At 56.7% G+C, this 22,388-nt stretch overlaps 1 protein-coding gene across 23 annotated transcripts in view; it reads left to right on the top strand.

Annotated features, from left to right (window-relative positions):
* EXD3 (exonuclease 3'-5' domain containing 3) overlaps nucleotides 1-22,388 on the top strand; it is a 300,821-nt gene that overhangs the window by 267,859 nt on the left and 10,574 nt on the right. For 22 of the 23 annotated variants that reach the window (XR_010826103.1, XM_066980892.1, XM_066980900.1 and 19 more), the window contains one exon: nucleotides 19,480-19,573. The exons of the other annotated variant lie outside the window; for it this stretch is intronic. Coding sequence is in view for 21 of the 22 variants with exons in the window: in XM_066980892.1 (XP_066836993.1) it covers nucleotides 19,480-19,573 (94 nt within the window). In the remaining variant the exon portion in view is untranslated. The remainder of the gene's footprint in view (nucleotides 1-19,479; nucleotides 19,574-22,388) is intronic. 23 annotated transcript variants of the gene reach the window in all.

Here is a 22,388-nt window from a genome sequence, read left to right on the forward strand (position 1 = left end):
AATGTCTACACTTGGGAGCCCAAGTGTGGTCCAGTTCTGGGCTGGGGAGGCAACTGCCCTGTTGGCTGCAGTTCTGCTGGAAGTCAGGGATCACCTAAAAATTAATGGGAGCCCAGACCCAAGTGCTCAGGGGATGGTTAGCAAATGGGGCTGGCTGTGAGAGCAGTGAAGTTTGGGAAGAATTTTCTGTACTGAAATAGGAGTTGTGAGGTCAAAAAGCTGCTGTTTTTGAAGATGGAGCTCTTGAGTTTATGGTTCCTGTAGGGCATGACATCGAGTATGGGGTTGGCGGGCACTGACCTTGCATAAGGCCCACCCTACCACATAGGTGTGGGGTAGATTCACAGACCCTGTTCATCAGTGGGCGATTCGAGGGTCCTAGAGGCTGGTTTCAGGGCTGGCCCTGAGCCTGGCTCTCCGTTGCACCAGGGACAGCCAAATGCTCGGAAAATGGGTGGTGTGGGCTGCGCTACTCTCCGTCCTCCAGGAAGAGGGAAGCACGTGGCCCCAGCCTGCGCCAGTTTGCTGGGAGCAGGTTGCCCACCCAGCCCTATGTGTTTGCATTGCCCCTGGGCTGAGGAGCATCTTTCTGGGTCATGCTGCATGAGCCTGTTTGCACCAGAGGAGATGTTTTCCAGCTGAGATAGCCTGGGCCTGAGAAGCAGACATTCCCTTGCTTGAGTGTGCTGAAATGTTTAATTAGAGTTTAACAGCAGCCTGGGAAAAAGGTGTCTTGTCATATTTCTGGGCTGCGTTTTGTTTTTTAACTGCTCGCCCTGTACATGCACAGCCGAGGGAGACCTGCGGCACAATGAGTCCTTTATGTGCCTCTCCCTGCGGCTCGCCCCGACCCTGAACTTTCCCATCAGCTGCTGGCGCCGTGCCCTCGCGCATGTGCCTGGGAGGGAGCCGGCACAGGGATGGGAGCACAGAGTGGCCAGAGCACATAAATCCCTGCAAGGGTCATGCAGGGGATGGTGCTGGGGCAGCATGCAGGTCGCCCCGCTCTGCTCCCTGGTTTCTGGGCTGCTGTTTCAGAGCAGTGTCTGGAGGAGAGGACGTGCCACCAGCTGTGCTTGGATGTCCAGACAAGCCTGAAGTTTCCTGCTCTGAAGCAGGGTCCGGCGTGTGGCCTAGCAGGTGGCCATGGGGACACAAGGTGATGGCCATGTATGTGGCAGGACCCTAGGGTGCAACCCACAGCAGGATGGCACACAGGGACACAGCGTTGCTCAGTGAGGGACCTTCATCTGAGTGTTTCTGAAGATGCTGGGAGCTGCCCCAATAGACGTGAGGTTTCATGTCTTAGAGCAGACCCCAGCAGGGAGCCAGACCTCAGTCCCTTCCACACCAAGAATCAAAGACCCCAACCCTGCCCGGAGCCAGCGGGGCCCCAGGACTGCACTGCCAGCCCCTCCTGCCCCGTCCCTCACCCCTGACCCCAGCAGCCATCACGGCCAGGGTGACCCCACCACCGTGCCGCGGGGCAGGGAGGAATGTGAGGAATGGAGCGGAGCGTACACCTTCCTTCCCTGACCTGGCCTCCACAAAGAGCCCAGCAGCACTTTCCACTCACAGGTATGTTTTTGTAAAGTGAAATTAAAGTTTTGCCGGCTCTTGCTTGCTGATGCAATGTTTTTCAGTGAAAGAGTGAAAACAGGCAACTGTGGAGGGGCTGCTCCACTCCTCTCTCTGTCTGTCCCCCTCTCTCTTTTCTCTCAGCGAAAGCTTAAAAAACGCCACAAGTTAATCTGTCTCTTATTACTTTTTGTAACCTTTTTTTGGTGTGACACAAGTGTGCTGTGCTAGCTCCCTGGGTGCCGGCTGCTGTGGTGAGAAGATACGGAGGTGCGGGGGACACCCCGGGAACAGCCCCGCAGCCTGTCTGTGCACTGGGCTGTCCTCACACACCACTAATGTGCGTTCGCTGGGGTCACATTACCACATCTGAAGGTGTTGGGCTGGAAATGTGCAATATATCCTTGAAGAGACCTCCTGGGGTTCTTGCAGAGCCCTGCAGTGGCTCATCCCCCGGGCTGTTCCCATACGCTTTCCCCTTGAAGGTCCCACTTACCAGCTTGCATGGGCTTCTTTCTGAAACTGTTTTGGGCAATCCTTTAGGAGAAGCCCCACAAGAGCTGGTGGTGTCCCTCTAGATAAACTGCATGTGTTTGTTCCCAAAGAAGTGGTGCTGCCCATGAGCTCCTCTGTGCTGAAAATGTTTCCAGAGTCCAGGCTCGCAACCATCACAGCGCATCATTAAAGCTTTCCAACAGTGCTTGGCAGCAGCCTGCTTCTCACTGGAACCCCCGCTTTTTCCACCTTTGTTCCACCAAAGACCTCTCAATAGGTTCAGGACCCCTTTGCAGCACCTGGTCTGTACACTGTTATTCACTGTGTGTCCTACAGCTGTACCCATACACCTTTGGACCTGGGGGCTCATCTGCACTCAGCAGTGCGTGGGATGGAAGTTGTGTTGCAAAGCTCCCTTGGCTGGCCGCCTTCCCCCCGTGCAGGGGAAGGCCTTTTTCCAATTAAAGCAGCGTGGCCAGCAGGGCAAGGGAGGTGATCGTCCCCCTTTGCTCTACTCTTGTGAGACCCCACCTGGAGCCCTGAGTTCAGCTCTGGTGCCCCCAGCACAAGAAGGACATGGAAGTATTAGAACGAGTCCAGAGGAGGCCACAGAGATGATCAAGGGGCTGGAGCACCTTTCCTACAGAGACAGGCTGAGGGAGTTGGGGTTGTTCAGCCTGCAGAAGAGAAAGCTCCGGGGAGACCTTACAGCGGCCTGCCAGGGCCTAAAGGGGGCTACAGGAAAGGTGGGGAGGGACTCTGTGTCAGGGAGTGCAGTGACAGGTCATGGGGTAATGGCTTTAAATTTAAAGAGGGTAGGTTTATATTAGATATAAGGAAGAAAATCCTTACTCAGAGGGCGTTGAGGCCTTGGCCCAGGCTGCCCAGAGGAGCTGTGGGTGCCCCATCCCTGGCAAGGCTGGCTGGATCCCAAGGCCAGGCTGGATGGGGCTGGGGGCAGCCTGGGCTGGTGGGAGGGGTCCCTGCCCATGGCAGGGGTTGGAACAGGATGGGCTTTAAGGTCCCTTCCAACCCAAACCTTTCTGTGATTCTATGAAATACCTACCTGCTAGGAGATCCCAGGGGATTCTTTAGCTGTCCTGTCAATTGTACCTGCTTTGGAAAACAAAATCAAAAAATCTTCATACAGCTGATGACTTTCCTAACTGGATGGAGCTGCAAGAAACCAGAAGGGACCATAGGACCATGTCAGGGACTGTTGGGTGGGGCAGTTTTTCTTTCCCCAGTCCCTCAGAGCTGTCTAGAGAGAAGGGTGCTGCCAGAACGGATCAGGAATGTGGTCTTGGGTGTTACCATTGCTCCTCAGAGCAACTGGGATCCCAGAGTGCTCGCAGCCTTGCCTGCCCTGGCAGGGGCTTTTGGAGCCCCTGGGCCACCCTGGCTTCCCACCCCATCACTGCACCCAGATGCCTGCACCTCAGCAAGGTATTTGTCAGGAATCCTTCCTGGCCCTGCTGGCCCTGCGAGAGGAGTGGGATCTGTATTGAGAATGACTTCTCCCCTACAAATGTGGCTATTGTTTGAGCTCACAGAGCAAATGCAGGGATGTATGGGATTTTTGTGCTCTCCATGAGGGCAAGAACACGTCCTGACTCACAGCTGGGAAGATTCGTTAGATCTTGAGCTGTGAGGAGAGCAATGACTGGGGACGTTGGGCATCTCCATCAGCAGAGGCTGTTAGGATGGCATGAGGGTAGGTCTGGTCTTCTCCTGGGAGCTCTGGTGACATGGTGGCCCTCTACATCTGGAACATCCAGGCAGCTGCTGTGTTGCTAAGCTATATCTGTACTGGGCCCAAGGAAAGAAGCCCTGATCAGAGAGCAGCCCTGATGCCACAGGGAGGGACAGGCTGAGAGGATTCCAGGCAGGATGGGGTGGGCACTGGTGGGTCACAGCTGCAGGGCAGACCTTACACTGCTGAGGAGGGTGCAGCCACAGAGAAAGCAGGACAAGGAGCCCCAGGTATCTGACCCTGCTTGGCTGCAGCCCTTCTTGCTGGCAGGTGTTGCTGATCAGGGTTTGGTGGCACCAAATCCCTATCTGGGACCTGTTTCCTGCTTCTGGGGTGTGTCATGCTGCCTGCACCCACAGGGAACTGAGACTTTAAATGCTTGCCTGGCTGCGTGCATCATAGGTCCGTTTGTCTGGGCTGATGCTGCAGTGTCACCAGAGCTGGCATGGGACATGCAGCCAAGCCAGCCTGAAGCACTGGAGCAGTGCCATCAGGGAGGGGAAAATGTTCCTGCTTGGATAAAGCAGGATGTAAAAGCTGTCTTGAAAAACCCACTTTTTTGCCCAAAGCTCCCGGCTTCTGGCTCACCCATGTCTTCCCCCCAGGATCCTGGAGTTGAACACCAGTTCAGAAGGGCTGCTGCCTGAAATTTCTCTTGGTTAAGCTCCAGGAGCCCCTGGGCTCCCAGCCGGGACACAGGGGAACGGGTTGGGGTTGGGATGCCCAGCACTGGAAGCAGGTCCCCAGGGTGTAAGCAGAGAGCTGCTGCAGGTCCCTTTTGGTCAGTGAGAGGGGAAAAAAAGGTCACCAAGGGAGACCCAGGGGACAGTGCAGTGACAAATGGTGACCTCAGGAGAAGTGAATCCACCTGGGCAGTGTGGTGGCCAGCCCATGTCGCTGCTCCAGGCTCTGAGAGATTACGTGAGAGATAGCTCATGTTCCTGCTTCATAATAATAGTAATGGCAACAATTGCATTTGCGAAGGCAAATATTTGCTCCTTCTTCCCACCTGCCAGTCTGGGAAAGCTGCCCGTTGTGGTAGGCTCTGAGATGGGAGTCAAGGTTTAATTATCTGGAGGTGCCAAGGAGCTCCAGCTGCCCAGGGTGCCACCGTCCTCACCCACCTGGTGACAGCTGTGTGCCCAGGAGGGCACAGACTGGGGGTGCCCCTGGGTGGCTCCCGTGTGTGAGGACTGCACGCTCCCTGCCAGCCCATCAGCATGCCCTGAATTGCAGCTTGTTCCTAGAGCGTTCCTTGGCCACACGAGGGTATTGCAGCCCTTTTCTACTGTGTCCAGATGTGCGGGATCTGGCCTTTGTGCCCAGGTGGCGATGGTTTCTAGAGCACAGTAGCGCACACCAGGCCAGCTCGAGGGGAGGAATCACAGTGCTGGGACAGGCAGGCTCTGCCCAAGGCTTGCCAGCTGCTGCCAGAGGTTGCCCGATGAGGACAGGGCAATCCCTGTCCTTGGCCCAGTGGAGGAGCTAGGCTGGAGGAGCACTTGTGCTCGTGCAGAGCACAGCAGTGCTGCAAGGCTGGCCAGGGCAGGCAGCTGCTGCAGGAGTGGTGCCATCGCATCGTCATGGAGCAGCATCGCTGCCTCGTTGGGAGCAGGGGGTGCTTGGCTGCAACAAACACACTCAGGCTGAGCTGCGAAACATCACACAGAGCTGAGAGGCAGAATAGAAACCTCCTCCACCAGTGGGAGGCCGGTGTTAGGTTATTTCCCCTCCATCCCCAGCATTGCTCCTTCCCCTTCTGTTCTGCAAAATGTCAAATCTGCTTTCATGCGTTTGTTTCTCCTCTAACCATTTTCCACCTGCGTGCGGGTGTGCTTTCCACTGCGGTGCTGCAACCTCCCGTCATCTGCTGGGCTGCAGTTTGGGCTGGATGTTGAGTTTCTGGCCATCTCATGCAAGTGAGCAGAGCCCTGGCTGCAGGGACTGCGGGGCAGGAGCTCTGAGCTGGACCACGGTCTGCACCGAGGTCTCTGCAGCGACCAGCTGAGAAGCTGCCCAAGCTCAGCTCATTTTCTTATCACCTTCACTGAGTGCAACAGAAATGGGCCTCCTTAAGAGCTTTTCTGATACAGGGCTGATCATGGGGCACAGGTTTGCATTTGCTATTATAGGGCTGCTGGCAGGCTGCCGCCTGCTGGAATGTTCCTCAGAAGTAAAAAAAATGAAGCAAATCATTTGGTTGGGAAAAAAAAGGGGAAGTGGAAAAGGAGGTGCTGGTCTCTGCTCCCTGGTAACTGTTGACAGGAGGTGCAGGAACAGCACAAAGCTGTGCCAGGGGAGGTTCAGACTGGACATAAGCAAAAATTTCTTTACTGTGAAGGTGATCAGACACTGGAACAGGCTTGTTAGCACAGTGGTTGATACCCCATGCCTGTCAGTGTTCAAGGCATTTGGATAGTGCCCTTAATAACATACTTTAACTTTTGGTTAGCCCTGAACTGGTCAGGCACTTGGGCTAGATGATCTTTGGAGGTTCCTTCCAACCAAACTATTCAACTGTATCCTGTCCTGTCCTATCCTATCCTATCCTACCCATATCCTATCCTACCCCATCCTATTCCTATTCTATTCTATTCTATTCTATTCTATTCTATTCTATTCTATTCTATTCTATTCTATTCTATTCTATTCTATTCTATTCTATTCTATTCTATTCTATTCTATTCTATTCTATTCTATTCTATTCTATTCTATTCTATTCTATTCTATTCTATTCTATTCTATTCTATTCTATTCCATTCCATTCCATTCCATTCCATTCCATTCCATTCCATTCCATTCCATTCCATTCCATTCCTAAAAAGAGAAAGAATCAAAAGGACTGGATGGACTTGGCTCTGAGAGGAGAGAGCTGTCAGGAATGCTAGAAGGACTCGCAGGGCTTTGCCCCTGTAGCAGGGTTCCTGCAGCTGGGGCTGTCCCAGGCTGCACACAAGGGAGCAGCCCTGAGCTGGGTGCGAGGTGCTGGGCGCAAGGTGCAGGGTGCTGGGTGCCAGGCACTGGGTGCCATGACCTCTCCCTGGCTGGCTGCACAGCCCCAGCCGTGGGGGGAGATCCATGGCCCGGTGCTGGGGGACCAGACTGGGGGGTACCAGGTTGGAAGCAATGGAAGCAGAAGGCAAAGGCTCCATCAGGGGGTTGGTCCTTCTACCCATGGTCCTGCCTTGCTGTAAGGGGCCGTGCTCAGGGAGAGGAGCCCCAGCTTCACCACCACATGGGTTGCACACCCATGAGCGGCTCCGGGCCATGCATGCACCAAGCCTGGCAGGGTTTATTCTTTGCCTGGACCTTGTGGACGGAATCGTGCAAAACGAGATGCAAAGTGCGTGACTCCACCAGGCTGCTGGCAAGCTGCCCAAGGGGCCCCACGGTGTTGCAAATGTGGTATCTCTGCCTTAGGATCTTTATTTCATTGTTAAACTAATGGCTGGCTTTGCCTGTCGGGTGTCCGGGGCTCATCACAACACACGTCCTGTGCACTTGCACCACAGCTGATTTTTATGGGCTCCCAACCCGCAGAGCTGATCCTGAACCAGCTGCGAGGTCTGGTTCAGCGCAGGGACCCGGGGCAGCCCCAGGCCACGCAGACAGCCCTGCCTGCATCTTGAGCCGAGAACCTCTGCCTGCCCTGTGCAGTTGTCCTGTGCTGCTCCCTGCCAGATATTTGGGGAATCCAGGGCCCCATGCGCTGCTCGCTGAGGGGAGCAGGCTGGAAAGGCAAGACGGCGTGCTGGGAACCCAGCTGCAGACTGAGAGGGCTTGCAAGTGTGTCAAAGCAGAAAAATGTGCTGGGAACGGCTTTGCCCTTGCTCTCTTTGGCTCCTCCTGTGTGCGCCAAACAAGGCCAAGTCCCAGGGCAGGCTGAGAGCACCGCTGCCTCATGAGGCTACTGGAGCTCAATGGGATGGGGACTGCTCAACACACGGTGCGTGGAGCACAGGCTGGGAATGGGCCCTGCATCCCCAGCAGGGCTCCGAGGTGCAGGACCAGGAGGACGGACCCAGTGCGGCCGGCTGGGAGAGAGGCCTGTGGTCCTGCGGAGCAGCAGGGCTGTGGAGAACAGAAATCCTCAGGTGCAAGGAAGTGCCTGCAGTTCAGTGCAGGTCCTGATGGTGGGTTTGTTATTACAGCCATTAAGCTTCTGCTTCAAAATAGGAACCATCCAGCCCATCTGTGGTCTTGGTCAGGGGCTCCCAACCAGGCTGCAGGGGGCCGCATCCATCCCCCCCAGCTGTGTCAGAGCAGGGGACAGGCCTGGCCCGTGCTGGAGCTGCTCTGCCTGCCCTCCTGCCTGCCGGGCTGCCGAGCTGGGCTGGTAGCGAGGGTGGGCATGAGCCAGGCCGGCTGGGAGGGACAGACGGACAGGTTGCCCTAGCAGCGAGTTGCCTGCATCCTTCATCTGTGTCCCTGTAGGTTTTCATCAGCAACCACTCATCCTGCCTGCCCTGCGCCATGGGACACGGGGAGGAGGGAAGGAAGCTGCATCCCTGCTCCTTCCCCAAAGGGCCGTGTTTGCGGTGTGGTGCCCAGGCAGGTCTGTGCTGCCCCATGGGCAGGTGTAAGGAACAGCTTCCCACCCCCCGGGGACACCCGAACCCCTGCGGCACAGCAGCGCCCGCTGCCTGCCGGGGACCTGTCCAGGACCTGCTGCTGGCTGGGCTGAGCCCAGGTTTGGGGTGAGCCCAGGCCGGGGTGAGCCTGCCTTGGGGCTAATCCCATCCTCGGGGCTAATCTCAGACTGGGTGCTAATCCCAGCTGGGTTAAACCGAGAGTCTGGGCTGAGCCCTGCCAAACACGAGCTGGAGGAGTGATGTCGTGAGTTGCTCTGTCCCGCCCCGTGGGTACGAGATGGCCCGGTGAAGGACTGGGGTTTTCCCACCAACCCCGCTATTCCAGGCTGCAGACCCGGCTGGGAGCAGCCCCTCTCGCCCTCACCCGGAGCCGCACGGTGCAGGATACAGCCCCGCAGGGTCCCAGACACTGGGGCTGCGTCTCCCCGTGCTGCCTGGGCGCTGCGGGAAGGGCAGCGCAGCCCTGGCAGCCCACAGGCTCTGAAGCCTGGGTTGTTTTGCAAGCTGGGAGCGCACGGGGTTAGCCTTCCCGTCCCCTCCTCCAGCCGTTCCCAGCCTATTCTACCTTATGTGTAGGAACTGGTTTTTCTTCCTGGGCTATTGTTTCCGCTGGATTGGTTAGATTGCTCCAGGCCTTGCTCAGATTTCCTTTCTCACGCTTTTTTTTTTTTTTTTTTTTAATTCCCGTTTTCTGCTGCAGCTTCTATTCTCGCCCCAATTAAAGCAGCAGGCACTGCTGCCGGCTGGGGGAGGAAGGGGTCTCAGTCCGCTGGTGCCCATCGTGGAGGCTGTGGGCTGTGCCCTGATGCTGTCAGCGTTGTAACGCCATTCCAAAATGGTGTTCCTGTGTCAGGGAGACTGCTCCTAGGTTGAGGCACCCGGGTCCTGGCTTGGGTCCCTGCCTGGCACAGCCTGCAAGCTGAGCAAGCTCCTCAGGCTCGAGATGCTGAATGTTCCATTTTTCTGCAGCCATGTTGGCTAAATCTGTTTTGTTGCTCTTTAAACAAAAACCTACAGATCTGTCGCAGTGCTGCAGTCACAGGTCCCAGCTCCGTGCTGGTGTTCCGAGCCGTGCAGTGGGATGGCAGAGTCACAGGCGTGTGCTGAGCCAGTGACCGGGTGGGCTGTTTGGGGTGGCTGCTGTCACCCTGCTCCTGGCTCCTCGCCATGATGCTGCCACTGGTCGCTGCCCTATTACCTTTCCAGACCAAGCTCATCCCTCTGCCTTTCAACCACAGCTTCTGGGCAGGGGGTGAATCGTGGCCCTCTTGGGCCAGCGCTGTCCTGTGGAGGTGCACAGCATGGCGATGTGGCCAAGCTTGAACAGGGACACATGCATCTCACCGCTAGCACTGCTGGTGGTGGGGTGAGTGTGGGCACGAGCTGCCCTGGTGCCCCCGGGCGTTTGGGTGTGATGAGATGCCCCTGGTGTTGAGTGCCAGCCCCTGCCCCCACCATGGAAGGAGATGCCTGGGTGCCTCGGAAGATGCTGCCCTCTCCCAGGAGGTTTGGCACACTGACAGGGAAGGCAGGTAGCGAGCTGATGGTATCTGGCCAGGTGGGGAGGCAGCGCGTCCCTCGGGGGCCTCCAGATTGCACCATGGGCAGGCTTTGGTTCCCAGATAAAAATAGAAGCTGAAACGTGAGCCCAGCTTCCGCGGCCACCACCATCACCACCCAGCTCTGCCTTGGCTGCTGCACCCATCCCAGGGGCCCGTGGGAGGCAGCAGGGAGTGGGTGAGGTGGGGAGGTTGTGAGCCAGCTGGCCACAGAGGAGAGGAGCAATGGAGCACCTGGCCCAGGGTGGCCTCAGCCCCTTGCACAGGGTTGAAAACTGCTCTGGAGAAAAACAGAGACCTTTCTGGGGCATGGATTTTAGACAGACATGACTTGGAGGGCTCAGTGTGGAGTATGGAGAGAAACCCTCTGGCAATGTTATTCAGATGACCCCATGAGCCCAGCTGTGCAGAGGAGGGACAGCTGCCAGGGGAAGCCAGGACAAGCAGGAAGAAGGGTAGCTGTTGCCTTAATACATAATAAATAGAATTTCCTAAAGCTTGCCTAGCACCTGGAGAACAGGACAGAGCCTTGAGGATGGCTGCACATCCAACTGTGTGAAACGCTACCCCGGGAGGAGGGTGCAGAGACACAGCAAGGCCTCTGGTTGCAGTGTTAAGTTTTTGTGGCACCTGAATCAGGCAGAAAACAGACTCCAATAGGGCCAGTGTGCAGTCGGGTAACTAACAGCAGTGCTGTGAGTGACCGTTAGTGGTCTGAGTGGTGGTCTTGTCTGTAGAAAGAGCTTTTGTCCTTTGCATTTTCAAGGCTCTGACTTTCATTGTCAGAAAATGTATCTCCGGGACTCGCTCCTGGTGCCAAAATCAAATGCTCCTGAAGGTCTAGAGGACCTTCTTTTACTTTTAGACGGATTTCCACCTGTATTTTAGATTTCAGTTGAGATCCTTTCTAATATGAGCTGGTGGGACAGGACCCTTGCCCTGTGTCCAGAGCTCAGGCAATCTGAGAGCTTGAGTTGGGTTGCTTTTTTCCAGCACTCGCATCCACCAGCCTTGAACATCCTCAGGCCAAGAGCTGAGATCTCATATGCAACTAGACAAAACTCTGTAGCTTGGTGAGAGGAGCAGCAATTATCTGCACTGTGGAGAGCTGGGCAACTTAACCCTTCTCCTGCTATGGCACAGCCTCTCTTGGGATGGCTCAGAACCGGACCTACAGGAGGTATGCTCCTTGGATCTGATGGCTGCGGGATGCACATTTGCACACTCAGGAGGGGCTCACCCTCGCCCAGAGGTGGCTATAAAGCAGGGAATTTCATTTATGCAGGCAGAAGGCAGCATGCTGGCATAGGGCTGGAGGAACTGAGGCACCAGCGGTCGGGCAGGGCGAGGGTGGGAAGGAATGGCTTGCCTGCTGGCCCCAGGAGCTCCTGGCGTGGAGCTCACCCTGAAATAAAGGCATTGGGGATGCCGAGCAGCCTCATTATAAGGCGGTTATTACTGGTTTGGCTTTGTTATTAAACTTCTTGTAACCCCTAGGAGCCTGTCCCAGAGCAGCACCCCATTGTGCTGGATGCTGTATAAACAGGGCTTACGGCTACGGTTAAGGTTGGGTCAAGGGTGCTGCTGCAGCTCAAGCTTTTCAGAGGGGCTCAGCCCCCATCTAGTGAGGAGGAAAAATAAGCAAAGGAGACTTGAGACAGCTGAGATGCAGCTGCAAGAGATGGAGGGACCTGGGGGGGGAGGGGGGTGTGCATATGAGTGTACACAGCATTAGTGAGGGGTTGAGCATCTTACTTTTTTTTTTTCCCCTGGGAAATTCAGCTTTGCATGTGGGTTTAGGTGCAATGTCGGGTAAGATTCTCATCACTGCAAAGGCCTTGAGGTACGGAAAAGGGCTTTTGGTGTCGCTGACGATTAGTCGCCCACAGTGCAGTGCTGACTACCCCAGGCAGTGCGATGGCGAAGCAGCAGCGGGATGGGGTTTGTGGTTAGGGACCTGCAGCTGTGAGCACGTGTGCGCAGAGAGGAGTGAGCATGTCCGATGGGTAGGCGCTGCAGCTGGCACGGCACGGCATGGCACAGTATGGCACAGCATGGCGTGGAACAACACAGCATGGCACCCAGAGCTGCTGCCACTGCGGGGACAGCCCCTCTGATGCTCAGCCAATGCAGAGGGCACCTCAGGTCCAAAAGGAGCACACGCTTGTGTGAAGGAAGGGGTGAGCATACACAGGGAGATGTGTAGGGGGTAGGGGGATGGTTGGACCAGATGATCTTGGAAGTCTTTTCCAACCTTAATGATACTATGATTCTGATATGGCTCCTATGCCGAGGCGCCTGGGAGCTCAGGGCAGAGCTGGAGGGATCAGGGCGCTGCAGGCAAAACCCTGGCCCCATCCCTGCTGGATGCTGAGCCCACTCTCTCATCTTCCCTGTATCACCTGGGGACTTGTTTGTGCTTCTCCACTGGAGGGGAGCTTCCCTCTCCTTCTCTGGGGGAGCTGAAAGACCCCCACCATCCAGAGGCATGTCCTGCTCTCGTTGGGATGAGAGAGGGGGCTGCCCCAAAAAGGGAGACTCAACAGGGGCACCCCACTGGAGTGGTGCCTGCCAGGGCTGCGTCAGCCCTGGCCACTTTTCCTCTCCCCAGGGCTGACCTCCATTGGTGCTATCTCCCCAATCTTGTCAGCTCCGCTAATCTGCCCGTTTCAGTGCCCGTGGTTCTTGTTTTGTGCTCCCAGACAAATGAGGCCCTTCTAGCTGTCAGGTGAGCCTTTCCCAGAGCTTATGCAAATGATACTAATTAAAGGCATTCTTATCTGTTCGATTTCCCACACCTTTTGCCTCCAAGGGGGATAGAAAACTTCGTGTTTTAACTCTGTATTTCATGGCACTCAGAAGGACTGCCTAGGGAAAACATTGGGAAATGCAGCGGGTCACTCCTGATGAGAAGAGCTGGCTTATGCAAGTGTTGAAACACTTTATTATGCATGAGAAACCTTCCAGAAACAGATGACTAATAGCAAAGCGGGAGCAGAGAAAGCAGTGGGAACGCCATACCAGGCTGGCATGGGATCCCATGTCATCTTACCAGCTTAGCAGGGTTGGGCTAGGTCAGCACTTGCCTAAGAGACCTCTCAGAGTACCTGGCTGGCGATGAGGGAAGTGATGTTAATGATTCAATAAACAGAGCCCTTCCCTCTTTGTGAACCAAAATGCCCCTGTGTGATCCCAGGGACCCACCGGCAGCCCCGTGTTTCCACTGGCAGCCCGTCACTTAGCTCACAGGGCCATACCAGTACTGTTGAATGATGCTGAGGCTGCAGTCCCACGTGGCCATCATGGTTCATCTCCTGGCATGGCTCTTGCTGCTTTGCTGGCAGCTGGGGCTGCTCGGGTTTCAATGGAGGCTGAAGAAGACTGGTGCACTGAAAGCAACCGCTCCCCCAGAGCACTGGGCTCACACTCCCGCGCCAGCTCTGCTGCTTCAGTGGGTTTGCTGGCACTCAAGGCAAGGCGTTAGGCCATCTGTACCGGAGCAGGAGCAGCAACATGCACCGCTAAGATTCCCGGGTGCTGCTAATGAGGTCAATAAGAAAAGCTCTTGGCACAAAAGGGAAGGGAAGCAGCCCAGCCCACTGCTTTCTGAAGCCCCTCTGGGAGGTGCAGCTGTCCCAAGGGCCTGGATCATGCTGTGCCTGGAGGTGGCCTTTGCACCTGCAGGGGTGTGGGGAGTACCTCCAGGTCGGATTGCTGAGATTTACACACTTTATGCATGGGCCTTGGAGATGCTGCAGGTCAGAGGGGAATCCAGCCCCCAGGTTTGGGAGAGGAGGAAGAGAGTGTCTGAAGGTCAAAGCTGTGGCTGCAGCAAGAAGAAGCTGGAGACTTGTGAAAAGCATGAGAAGATACATGGATTATCTCCTGCACATGAGCAGGAGATAACAAAACCTGACTCGGAATTCCTGCTTGGAATTTGCCAGTGCTTGTTACTGATTTTCTTTTACTGTCCTTCCCACCATCTCCCTCCTTTCTGGGCCCTCCCTGCTTTGGGTCATGGGCAGGGGGTCCCAAAGAGGCAGACCTGTCTGTGTAGCAGGGCTTGGAGGCCGCACGTGAGCAACCTGTGCTGCTGAGAGCTGGCTGGGCCTGGGCAACCTGCATGCCCATTATGGCGAGTTTTCTTTTCTCAATATGTCCCTGAAAGAAACTTTACTTAAGGACTCTGGTTTCACAACCAGAATGAGAGTTGCAACCTCCATCCGGAGGAGTGGCCCTTTCACCACATGATATCCATCTCAGAGAGAGGGAAAGAAAGGAAGGGAAGAGGGTAGGCGGTGAGTAGGAAAAGAGATATCACTGCAGGTGGCTGTTGAGTAGTCCTGTGATATGGTGAGCAGAAGACGCCCAGGGAATTGTCTTGACATGAGCTGCCCCCAGTTGCCCCAGAGAGTTCACTCCGGGCACTACCAGTGTTGTCCTTTACAGCTGATGTTGATATATTGAGAATTTCCTAAGCTAGAAGCTCTCCAGGCAAAGAGAGTTGCATCTCACCGGCAAAACCAGTATTGAAAAGAGCCTTCAGCACTGGTGAGTGACACTGGCCTGGTGCCGTGTGTCAGCAGGGTGAATGGGAGAAGCCCTGCAGGCCTGGAGATTGTTTTGGGGCCAATTCTTCTGGGCAAAGCTCAGCACCAGCAGGGTAACTCTCAGAGCACTTGAGTGATGCAGCGTTCAAGGATATCAAAGGAACGAACAAGACTGGCTCCACTCCAGCCTGCACCACACCTTCCAGTTGCTGGGCACCAGCCTCTGATCTTCCAGCTGGCCTCAAGCCTGCCTCTTCAGCCAAGCTCACACTGGCTCTCAGGGTCTTTCTGGAGTCCCAGAAAGTTTGGTTCCTGTTGTCTGTTGGACCTGGGTTATCTTTGAGCTTAAGGAAAAGGTGGAGGCCCGGAGTGGGGACAGGAAGCTGAGATGGCCCAGGAGCTCCAGGCTGGAGCATCCAGTCCCTTGAGTTTGTGCGTCACTGCCAGTGAAATCCCCCCAGGGGGTGGGAGAGGCAGGGATCTTGCCCTAAACAAAAAAGCCACCGGACAACCCAGCATTGCAAAAGGCATCTCGCTGCCTTGTCCTCCTTGTCCTGTGAAGGCAGGGAGAGCTAGGGGGAGCCAGGGCAGCTCACGCTGCTGGGGCTGCGGCTGACCCAGCACAGGGATCCGTCAGCACTGACTCGCTGGGATGTCTTCTTGGTCCGGGGCCGCTGGCATCACCCCTTCTCCCCATGTCATAGTTCTTGGTAGTGGCTCTTGGTGTCAAAGCTCTTGGGGCGGGGTGGGGGGGAACTTTCTGTGGGCGCAGCAGATGCTGGGACAGCGGGGCAGGAGCTGTGGAGGTGATGGTGCCTGCACCAGGGTACAGCTCCAGTGGGCAGATGGGAGCAGGGAGAGGGGACAACAGTGACGGACCATAGTGGAGACAACCGGTTGAGCTGAGATGGAGCAGATCCACTCCTCACCCTTGACATGGACACAGCGAGCAAAGCAGAGGCAGATCGCAGCCATCCCTGCCCTCCAAAAAAGCCTGTGTTTGGCACGGAGCTGAATGGGCGGCCGAGCCATGGTGCAGCAACGGGAGCCAGGAAGTGCGTGCCCAGCTCTGCCCAGCTGGCACCAGCAGCACCAGTGCCCAGGCACCTGCACGTGCACCACACCGGGCACCCAGCACTGGCCCCGCTCACGCTGCCTGCGACAGGGCTGATTCACACGAGGCGCTAGAAGCCGGTCTGCCGTGGGAAAGCGCACCCGCCATGGCTCCCGAGCGCCGGGATTGCTTCAGCAGGGGTGCAGCCAAGATCCGTTTCACAGCGGGCAGAGCAGATCTCGGCTGGGATTTACCAGTGACTAAGCGTGTGCTGGCAAGGGCTGCCCTAGCGTGAGAAAGCACTAGCTGCTCCTCCTCGGAGGTGTGCTCGCGGGCTGTGCCGGGACACATGGCCCCCGGGCACCCGTGGAGACAGGCACCCTCTGTGTGACAGAGCATGGGGGCTGTCAGACCCTGTGGGGACTGTGGGGGCTGCAGCCATCCAGCCCCCTTCTCCTGGGCTGAACTCGCCCCTTCGCTTCAGGTGCCCCAAGCTGTGGGGTGGAGATGCAGTGTCCCTTCCTGCTGCAGTGTCGCCCCAGCTCACACCCCAACAGCATCCTCGGGTGCTGCCAGTGCCCTGCTGTCTCACCTCCGTGAAGAGTTTTGTTTGTATGTGTGCACTGCTGCTTGGGGCAATGGCTAATCGTGCCACAATGGGTCTGGGGAGACCAAACCAAGGAGGAAAAACCCATCACAGAGGCTCTCCCCTGCTGTCCTGTGCACCAGCCACTCACAGAAACTACTCCAAACCCCCGTGTGGTGAAGCTGGGATGCAGGAACCGCACCAAGCCTAAGGCCATCACCAGCCCCTGCATGGCACCCAGTCAGCCTGGCATTATCTAGGTGGCAGACTGCCCTGCTCCCTTCATTTCTACTGTCTCATTTTGGCAAGGCATTAAAAAAAATTAACTGCAATTTTTATTACAGCTAATTGGCACTGCTGCTAAGTGGCTTATCAAGCTCTGGAGCCTGCCCTGTGCCTTGGGAAGCTGAGGGTGGTGAAGGCCCGGAGGCTTTGGAGATGGCAAGAGGCACGGAGCTTCATAGCAGAGCATCCAGGAGCCCCAAGCAAGTGTGAAATGCACGGCCACGCTAGGCAGTCAAGGTGTACGTGGCTCTGAGGGGTGGATTGCACCTGGGTTGCAAGGACACCGGATTTCAGGAAAGCAGAGAAATTTGCCTGAGGTCACCCTGGGCACCTGAGGGAATGAGGGCCCCGTGCCCCGTGCCCAGCGTGCCCACATTGCAATCATAGGCTGCATGCACCAGCACCCGGCCACCCTCGCATGTCCTGGCCCCTTGCAGCCACACAAAGACTTTGGGTGGCTCTGGAGAGGCAGAACTAGTTGCTCCCTTTTTCAGTGTCACCTGGGAATCCCATCACAGGGAAGGAAGCACCCCAGAGAGCAGCAGTGTATGAAAGCAGCTTCTCCTGCACTGCACTTGGTGTGGCAAGGCAACAGCAGACCTCAGGGAGCAGGGACAAGGCAATGCAGAGCAGAAGCACAGAGCAGGTGGGAGCTGCAGCCAAAACTCCTGAAGCCAGAGGCTGCAGCAGGACAGCTCCGGTGTTGAGGCAGCCCTGCAGGTCTGGCCTGTGCAGGCTGGGGACTCCTCGAGCCCCAGAGGGATGGTCCTGTCCTGCAGCATCAGCATCAGGTCAGCTCCACTGTGCAGCAGCTCTGAGGCTGTGCAGTCCCAGGGCAGCAGGTGACACTTGTTCAAGAAAAAGGACTTGGTCTGTCTCTCCCTTCTCTGCCCATCCCTGGATCCACCCATGCCCCTCTTCCCTTTTTATCTTCCATCTTTCAAGGGATGGCTCACAGGCACAGCTGAGCCAGGGCAGAGCTGGAGAAGGAAGAGGGGAGGCAGGAGGCAGAGGAATGAATGCGAGCCGTGAGTTCTCCAGCTCTGCCTAGTCCAGGCAGTCAAAGCCTAAGATCAGATCAGATGGTATCGGGCAGCCTCCACCTGTTATCATGTCACCTTCCCTCGTGTGATGTTGGCAGTGAAATTCAAAGTGACATCTGCTTTATGATCTGATAACTCAAAATGCTGATCTGGCCCCTCAGCTGAGCTTCTCTCAACTGAGGTTCTCTCAGCTGAGGTCTTCTTTCTGCTTTCCTGGGGTTTCACACAGTTTCACTTCCTCTGGGTACATGGCTTTTAACGTGACAGCCCAGAGGGCGCCTGGTTTCGGCATGAAGCCGGGCAGGCTGGGGCCACATGCTGCTCCAGGACAGGGGTCCTTCGGGTGCATCAGCATCTGCTGCTCTCCCAGAGTGAGTGAGAAAAAGCAGGACTGGGGAGCAGGAGAAGGGTGCAAGCATCTGAACCACATTAGAAAAAGCAGGAGATGCCTGGTGCTTACAGTCATGAAAATGAGGGGAGTTTTGCAAAATTCGCTTTTGGGAGTGATGCAGAGGCTCCCAAGTCACTTGGGTGCTTTCGAAACAGCACCACATCCGTCTCCATGTGTCTTGGCCATGCTGCTGCTCTGCCAGGCTGGAGCAGGGGTTCAGGCTTTGAGCACCAAGCAGCATAACATGCAGGCAGGCTGGCCTGCTGCCTTCAGCCCGTCCAGGCACCCCCTCTCCTCCTCTTCTCCATCCCCAGCAGGGCCCAGGGGGCTGCAAATGCTTTCCTCTGCCAGGCAAGGAGAGTGCTGGGGCCACGCTGCTGCCGTGGAGGCAGCAGGGAAGGGGCAGAAGCTCTGCTGAGCTGACGCCACGCAGGGCTGGGAGGACGCAGCTGGGATATGTGGCCCCCACGGCGCAGCTGCAGCGGGGCCGTGCCTGCCTCAGGCTCTGCCTTCAAGGACCAGAGCCTGGCATCTTTTCGTAGCCCAGGCTGGAGACTGAGTGTTGGTTTAGCAGGTGCTGCAGAGGCTGCAGGTAGAAATCCCTCCTCCTGCTGCGGGGCAGAGCTGCCGGGACATCGTGGCGAGCTCATTTTCAAACAAATCACCCTTACTGAGGCAGTGTGTGGGAAGCAGGGGCATCTTTGCACCTCCCCGTGACCCTAGCGCTGTTCCAGCCAACACACCACAAACACGCAGAGCTGCCGAGGGCCCGCGCCGGTGCCCGCTCAGGCGGTGGAAAGTTTTTCTGGTTTCAACAGGCTTTGGAGCAAACCCCCAGGCAGGGAACTTGTTCTGGTTGGTGAAGTTATGCACCTGTCTCACTGCTTTCCTTGCGTGCAGCATGCCCAAAATGCTCCGCAAGCAAAAAACAGCCCCTTAAAACAAATAGCAAACAAAAGGTGTTGCAGCACATCCCAGCAATCATCCCGCTGGTTTCCACTGCCTTAAAATGCTCTCAGGGAGGGTAAGGGGAGGCCGAGCACATCTGGCTGCCAGCTGTACCCCAAGCTCTGCCCGAGAAGCCTGGTGGGGACAACCCTGGCCGGATGGTTGGAGCCTCCCAAGGTAAACCAGGAGTCGGGCGGCACATGGGCCTGGCTGCGGCCACAGCCCAGGTGGGCGAAGAGGGCAAGCTGAGACCTCGACACATCTCGGGGTCCGCAGCCATCCTTCAAAGCTTTAGTGAGATGCGAGAGAACAAGTTATGAACCCGCAGCCCAGCCTTTGGGTGTCTGCTTGATGTTTCAAGGCAAACCTCAGTTTCTGGTGTTTTCAGGCATCATGTAGGACAGGGGTGGCTTTGCCCTGCTTAAAGATACGGAACCTCTGGGATGGAGGATTTGTGGCTTGTACACCCCAAAGCTTTTGTCCACTTCCATTGTGCCACCCCCACTCAGTGGGACAGGCTGTGCCTCAGTTTCCCCATGCACGTGAGTGGGGGAGCCCAGTGATGGGGCTGTGTGCTGGAGGCACTTTCCTGGGCTGTAGATGTCCCGGCCACCATCTCACCACCTCCCCTCCCTCTTTTCCCAGGTGTGCAACTGCAACAAGTACCTGAAGGTCCCAAAGGAGAGGATGAGGCAGCTGGTGGAGGGCAGCAAGCGCTCAGCGGGGGACGGCGGCACAAGTACGAGTGCGGGCAGCGGGGGCTGGGTGGGGCAGTCAGAGACCAGGGTCCTGCAGCCGGCCCAGGGCTGCGCACACCCACCCGGACTGGGTCCCTCCAATAGGGAACAGGGACCCCGGTACCAGGCTGCGGCCAGGTACAGATGTGGACCTGCTGAGCTCTCCCAGGCTCCTCCTTGGCCATGCTCGTGCACGTCTGAGCACAGACATTGCCCCCCAGCAGCCCCTGCAGAAGAGTTGCATTGCCCGGCAGGAGCACGGCTGGGTTTTGCATGGGAAGGTGTGGGGTGGGTGAGATGCCAGTGGTGGCTCAAGTGTTGGCCTGAGGCCATCGCTGCCTGACTTGGGAAACACGGCTGGGGCTGCAAAATGCCTCCACGCTGTTAGTGGTTGCTGATGTGCAACACAGTGCCTTTCTCACCTTCACAGAAGCTGTTAAACTAGGTCAGGCTGCAGGCAGAATGAGTTCAGTGCTGCTGCTGGCATGGGGAGCGTGGTTTGGTGGCATGATGCATGCTTGGGAAAAGTGTGCTCACCCCACTGCACCCCTCGAGCCTGGCTCTGCTGCCAACCCTTGCACTGCCCGGCAGCATGCCTCGGTTTTCCCATCTTCTCAAGCTGGGCAAGGCACGGGCCGCTGTGTGCTCCTGGGCGGCTGCAGCTTTGCCAGGGGCAACACACGTGGCTCGGAGGATGAGGGACGTGGCGACTTTTCGCATGGCGCCGGCAGCCTGGGAGCGCTGCACTACCCGAAAGGCCAGGGCATCCTCTCCATGGTTTCTCTGGTGAGGGCACTCGCTGTTTGTGTGTACCCAGGGACCAGCCAGGCCTGTTCAGCCAGTTCTGGAGCATGGGAAATAGCAATGCCGTGGTTTGCATTCAGCCGTGTGAGCGTTTTCCCCATCCCCCTTCAGGAGGGACTGATGGCACTGGGGGGGGGGGGCTCACACAGCGTCTCTGCTCCTCCACACCACCTCTGTGGGCCCCCCCTTCACTGCTCCAGCCTTTACACCATGTCTGCAAGACCCCCCCCACCCCCCTGGGCCATGCAGCCTCTCATGGTTCCCCTGCTGCAGAGGGATGGGGTCAGCAGGGACCCGTGCTGCTGCACCAGGCAGGAGCACCGTGCCAGGCATAACCACGCCAAGGAGAATCCTTCACCACCGAGCAGTCAGTGGCAAAGAAAACACCACAGCGTCCTTGGGGGGTTGCTCTTTTGCTGCACTGGAGATGCAAAACAAAAGCTGATTCACCTGGGCTGTGTCTGTGCCCGGGAGCAGCCAGGTGGGCACAAAGTGTGGATCTCACCGAGCCTAGAGCGGGGACCCCACAGAACTGCCAGGGGGTTCCCTGTGTCTTGCCACACTGGGATTTCTGTTTCTGTTCAGACTCTGCTTGGGGGCTGCTGGACTGAGAGCATCAGCTTGAACTGAAGTAGGCTGTCCCCGGAATGGCCCACTTTGTATCAAGTTTTGTGGAAGAGAAGCAGAGAAAGGATGTGATGATGATGTGCCACAGTCAGGCAGGTGGTGGGGACAGTGGCAGCAGTGGGACAGGCCAGACAGCAAGAGTTCACGAGAAAAATAACAATCGTTTTCCAATCTCCATTGCATTTTCCATCTGGTGGGAGTGGGTGAAGGGGAACTGCTCTGCCCATGGCTGGCCCAGTGCACCCCCAGGCTCAGCTCTGGCCTGGGCCTCATCAGCTCAGATTTATCCCCCGGGACTGTGGGCAGATGCTTGTCCAGCACCCCAAGCCTTGGCAAGAAACCTTGCACCTAGGTTGTAGGGAACCTTCTCCCTGACACAGCCATATTTTCCCTGCATAAGAGCTTTGATGGAAGTGCTGGAAACTGTTTCAAGCCCAGACAGCTTTGCCCAGTGATGCCTTTTTCCCAATGGGGTGCCCAGAATGGCTTTTTTTTCTGGGGGGGGGGACGGGGAGACGGGACAGGCTGTGTGCCTGGAGCAGGCTGAGGATGGGTGAGCAAGAGGTGACGGTGCTATAGGTCCCCACGTGGCACAGGCAAGATGTGATGTGGCTGGAGGCTGTTGGCAGCATGCGGGCTCCTGAATGACCCAGGTGGATGGGATGTGTCCCAGGCTCTCGTCCAGCCAAGGGAAGCTTCTTGCTTAGTCAGTGTGGTATAACTGGCTGGCACGGCGCCCCGGCACTTGGGGATACTCTGCCAGATGAAATCTGGTCCCTGGGAAAGGCAAGGATGTAGCCCTCTAGAGCAGGTTAGGATTTGACAAACAGAATAGGCTTCTTTCGTCATAAAATTGCCCCATTCCATCTGAAATATTCTGTAAAACACAAAAACAACCATTACTGCTTTGCTTGGAGCTGTGCTGCTAACTAGGTGTGCCAGTCTCCTCGGGTGCTTGTGTGCTGCCACGTGTCACTGCTGCATGAGGGAAGAGCTGATAGCAACTGGATGCTCTACCAGGAAAAATCGCATAATGAGCCAACCCCGCAGCATTGTCTTTGTACAGCCTCTGGCCAATTTCTGCTTAAAAACCCTCTCCAACTCACCCACATGCAGATTGGAGCAGTCTGACCCCACCAGCCCTTGCTGCCTTGGGAAGCCCTTGCTCCTGCTGCACGCCATGCTGGTTGCTGGACGTGTCCTCACTGCCACTCCAGGCTGGAGAGAAGCGGAGGAGCAGTGGAGGGGGTTTGGACACCCTGAAGCAACATCCTGGAGAGCCAAAAGCATGGCAGGGCTGGTACTCAACACCTGCACCACCCCTCCTTCTCCTCAAGCCATGAAACCTGCAGGTGCAGGAGGATATGTGCAGCCCTATGTGCTGCT

The sequence above is a fragment of the Anser cygnoides genome, chromosome 20 (genome assembly GCF_040182565.1).
Source record: "Anser cygnoides isolate HZ-2024a breed goose chromosome 20, Taihu_goose_T2T_genome, whole genome shotgun sequence".
Lineage (NCBI taxonomy): Eukaryota > Metazoa > Chordata > Aves > Anseriformes > Anatidae > Anser > Anser cygnoides.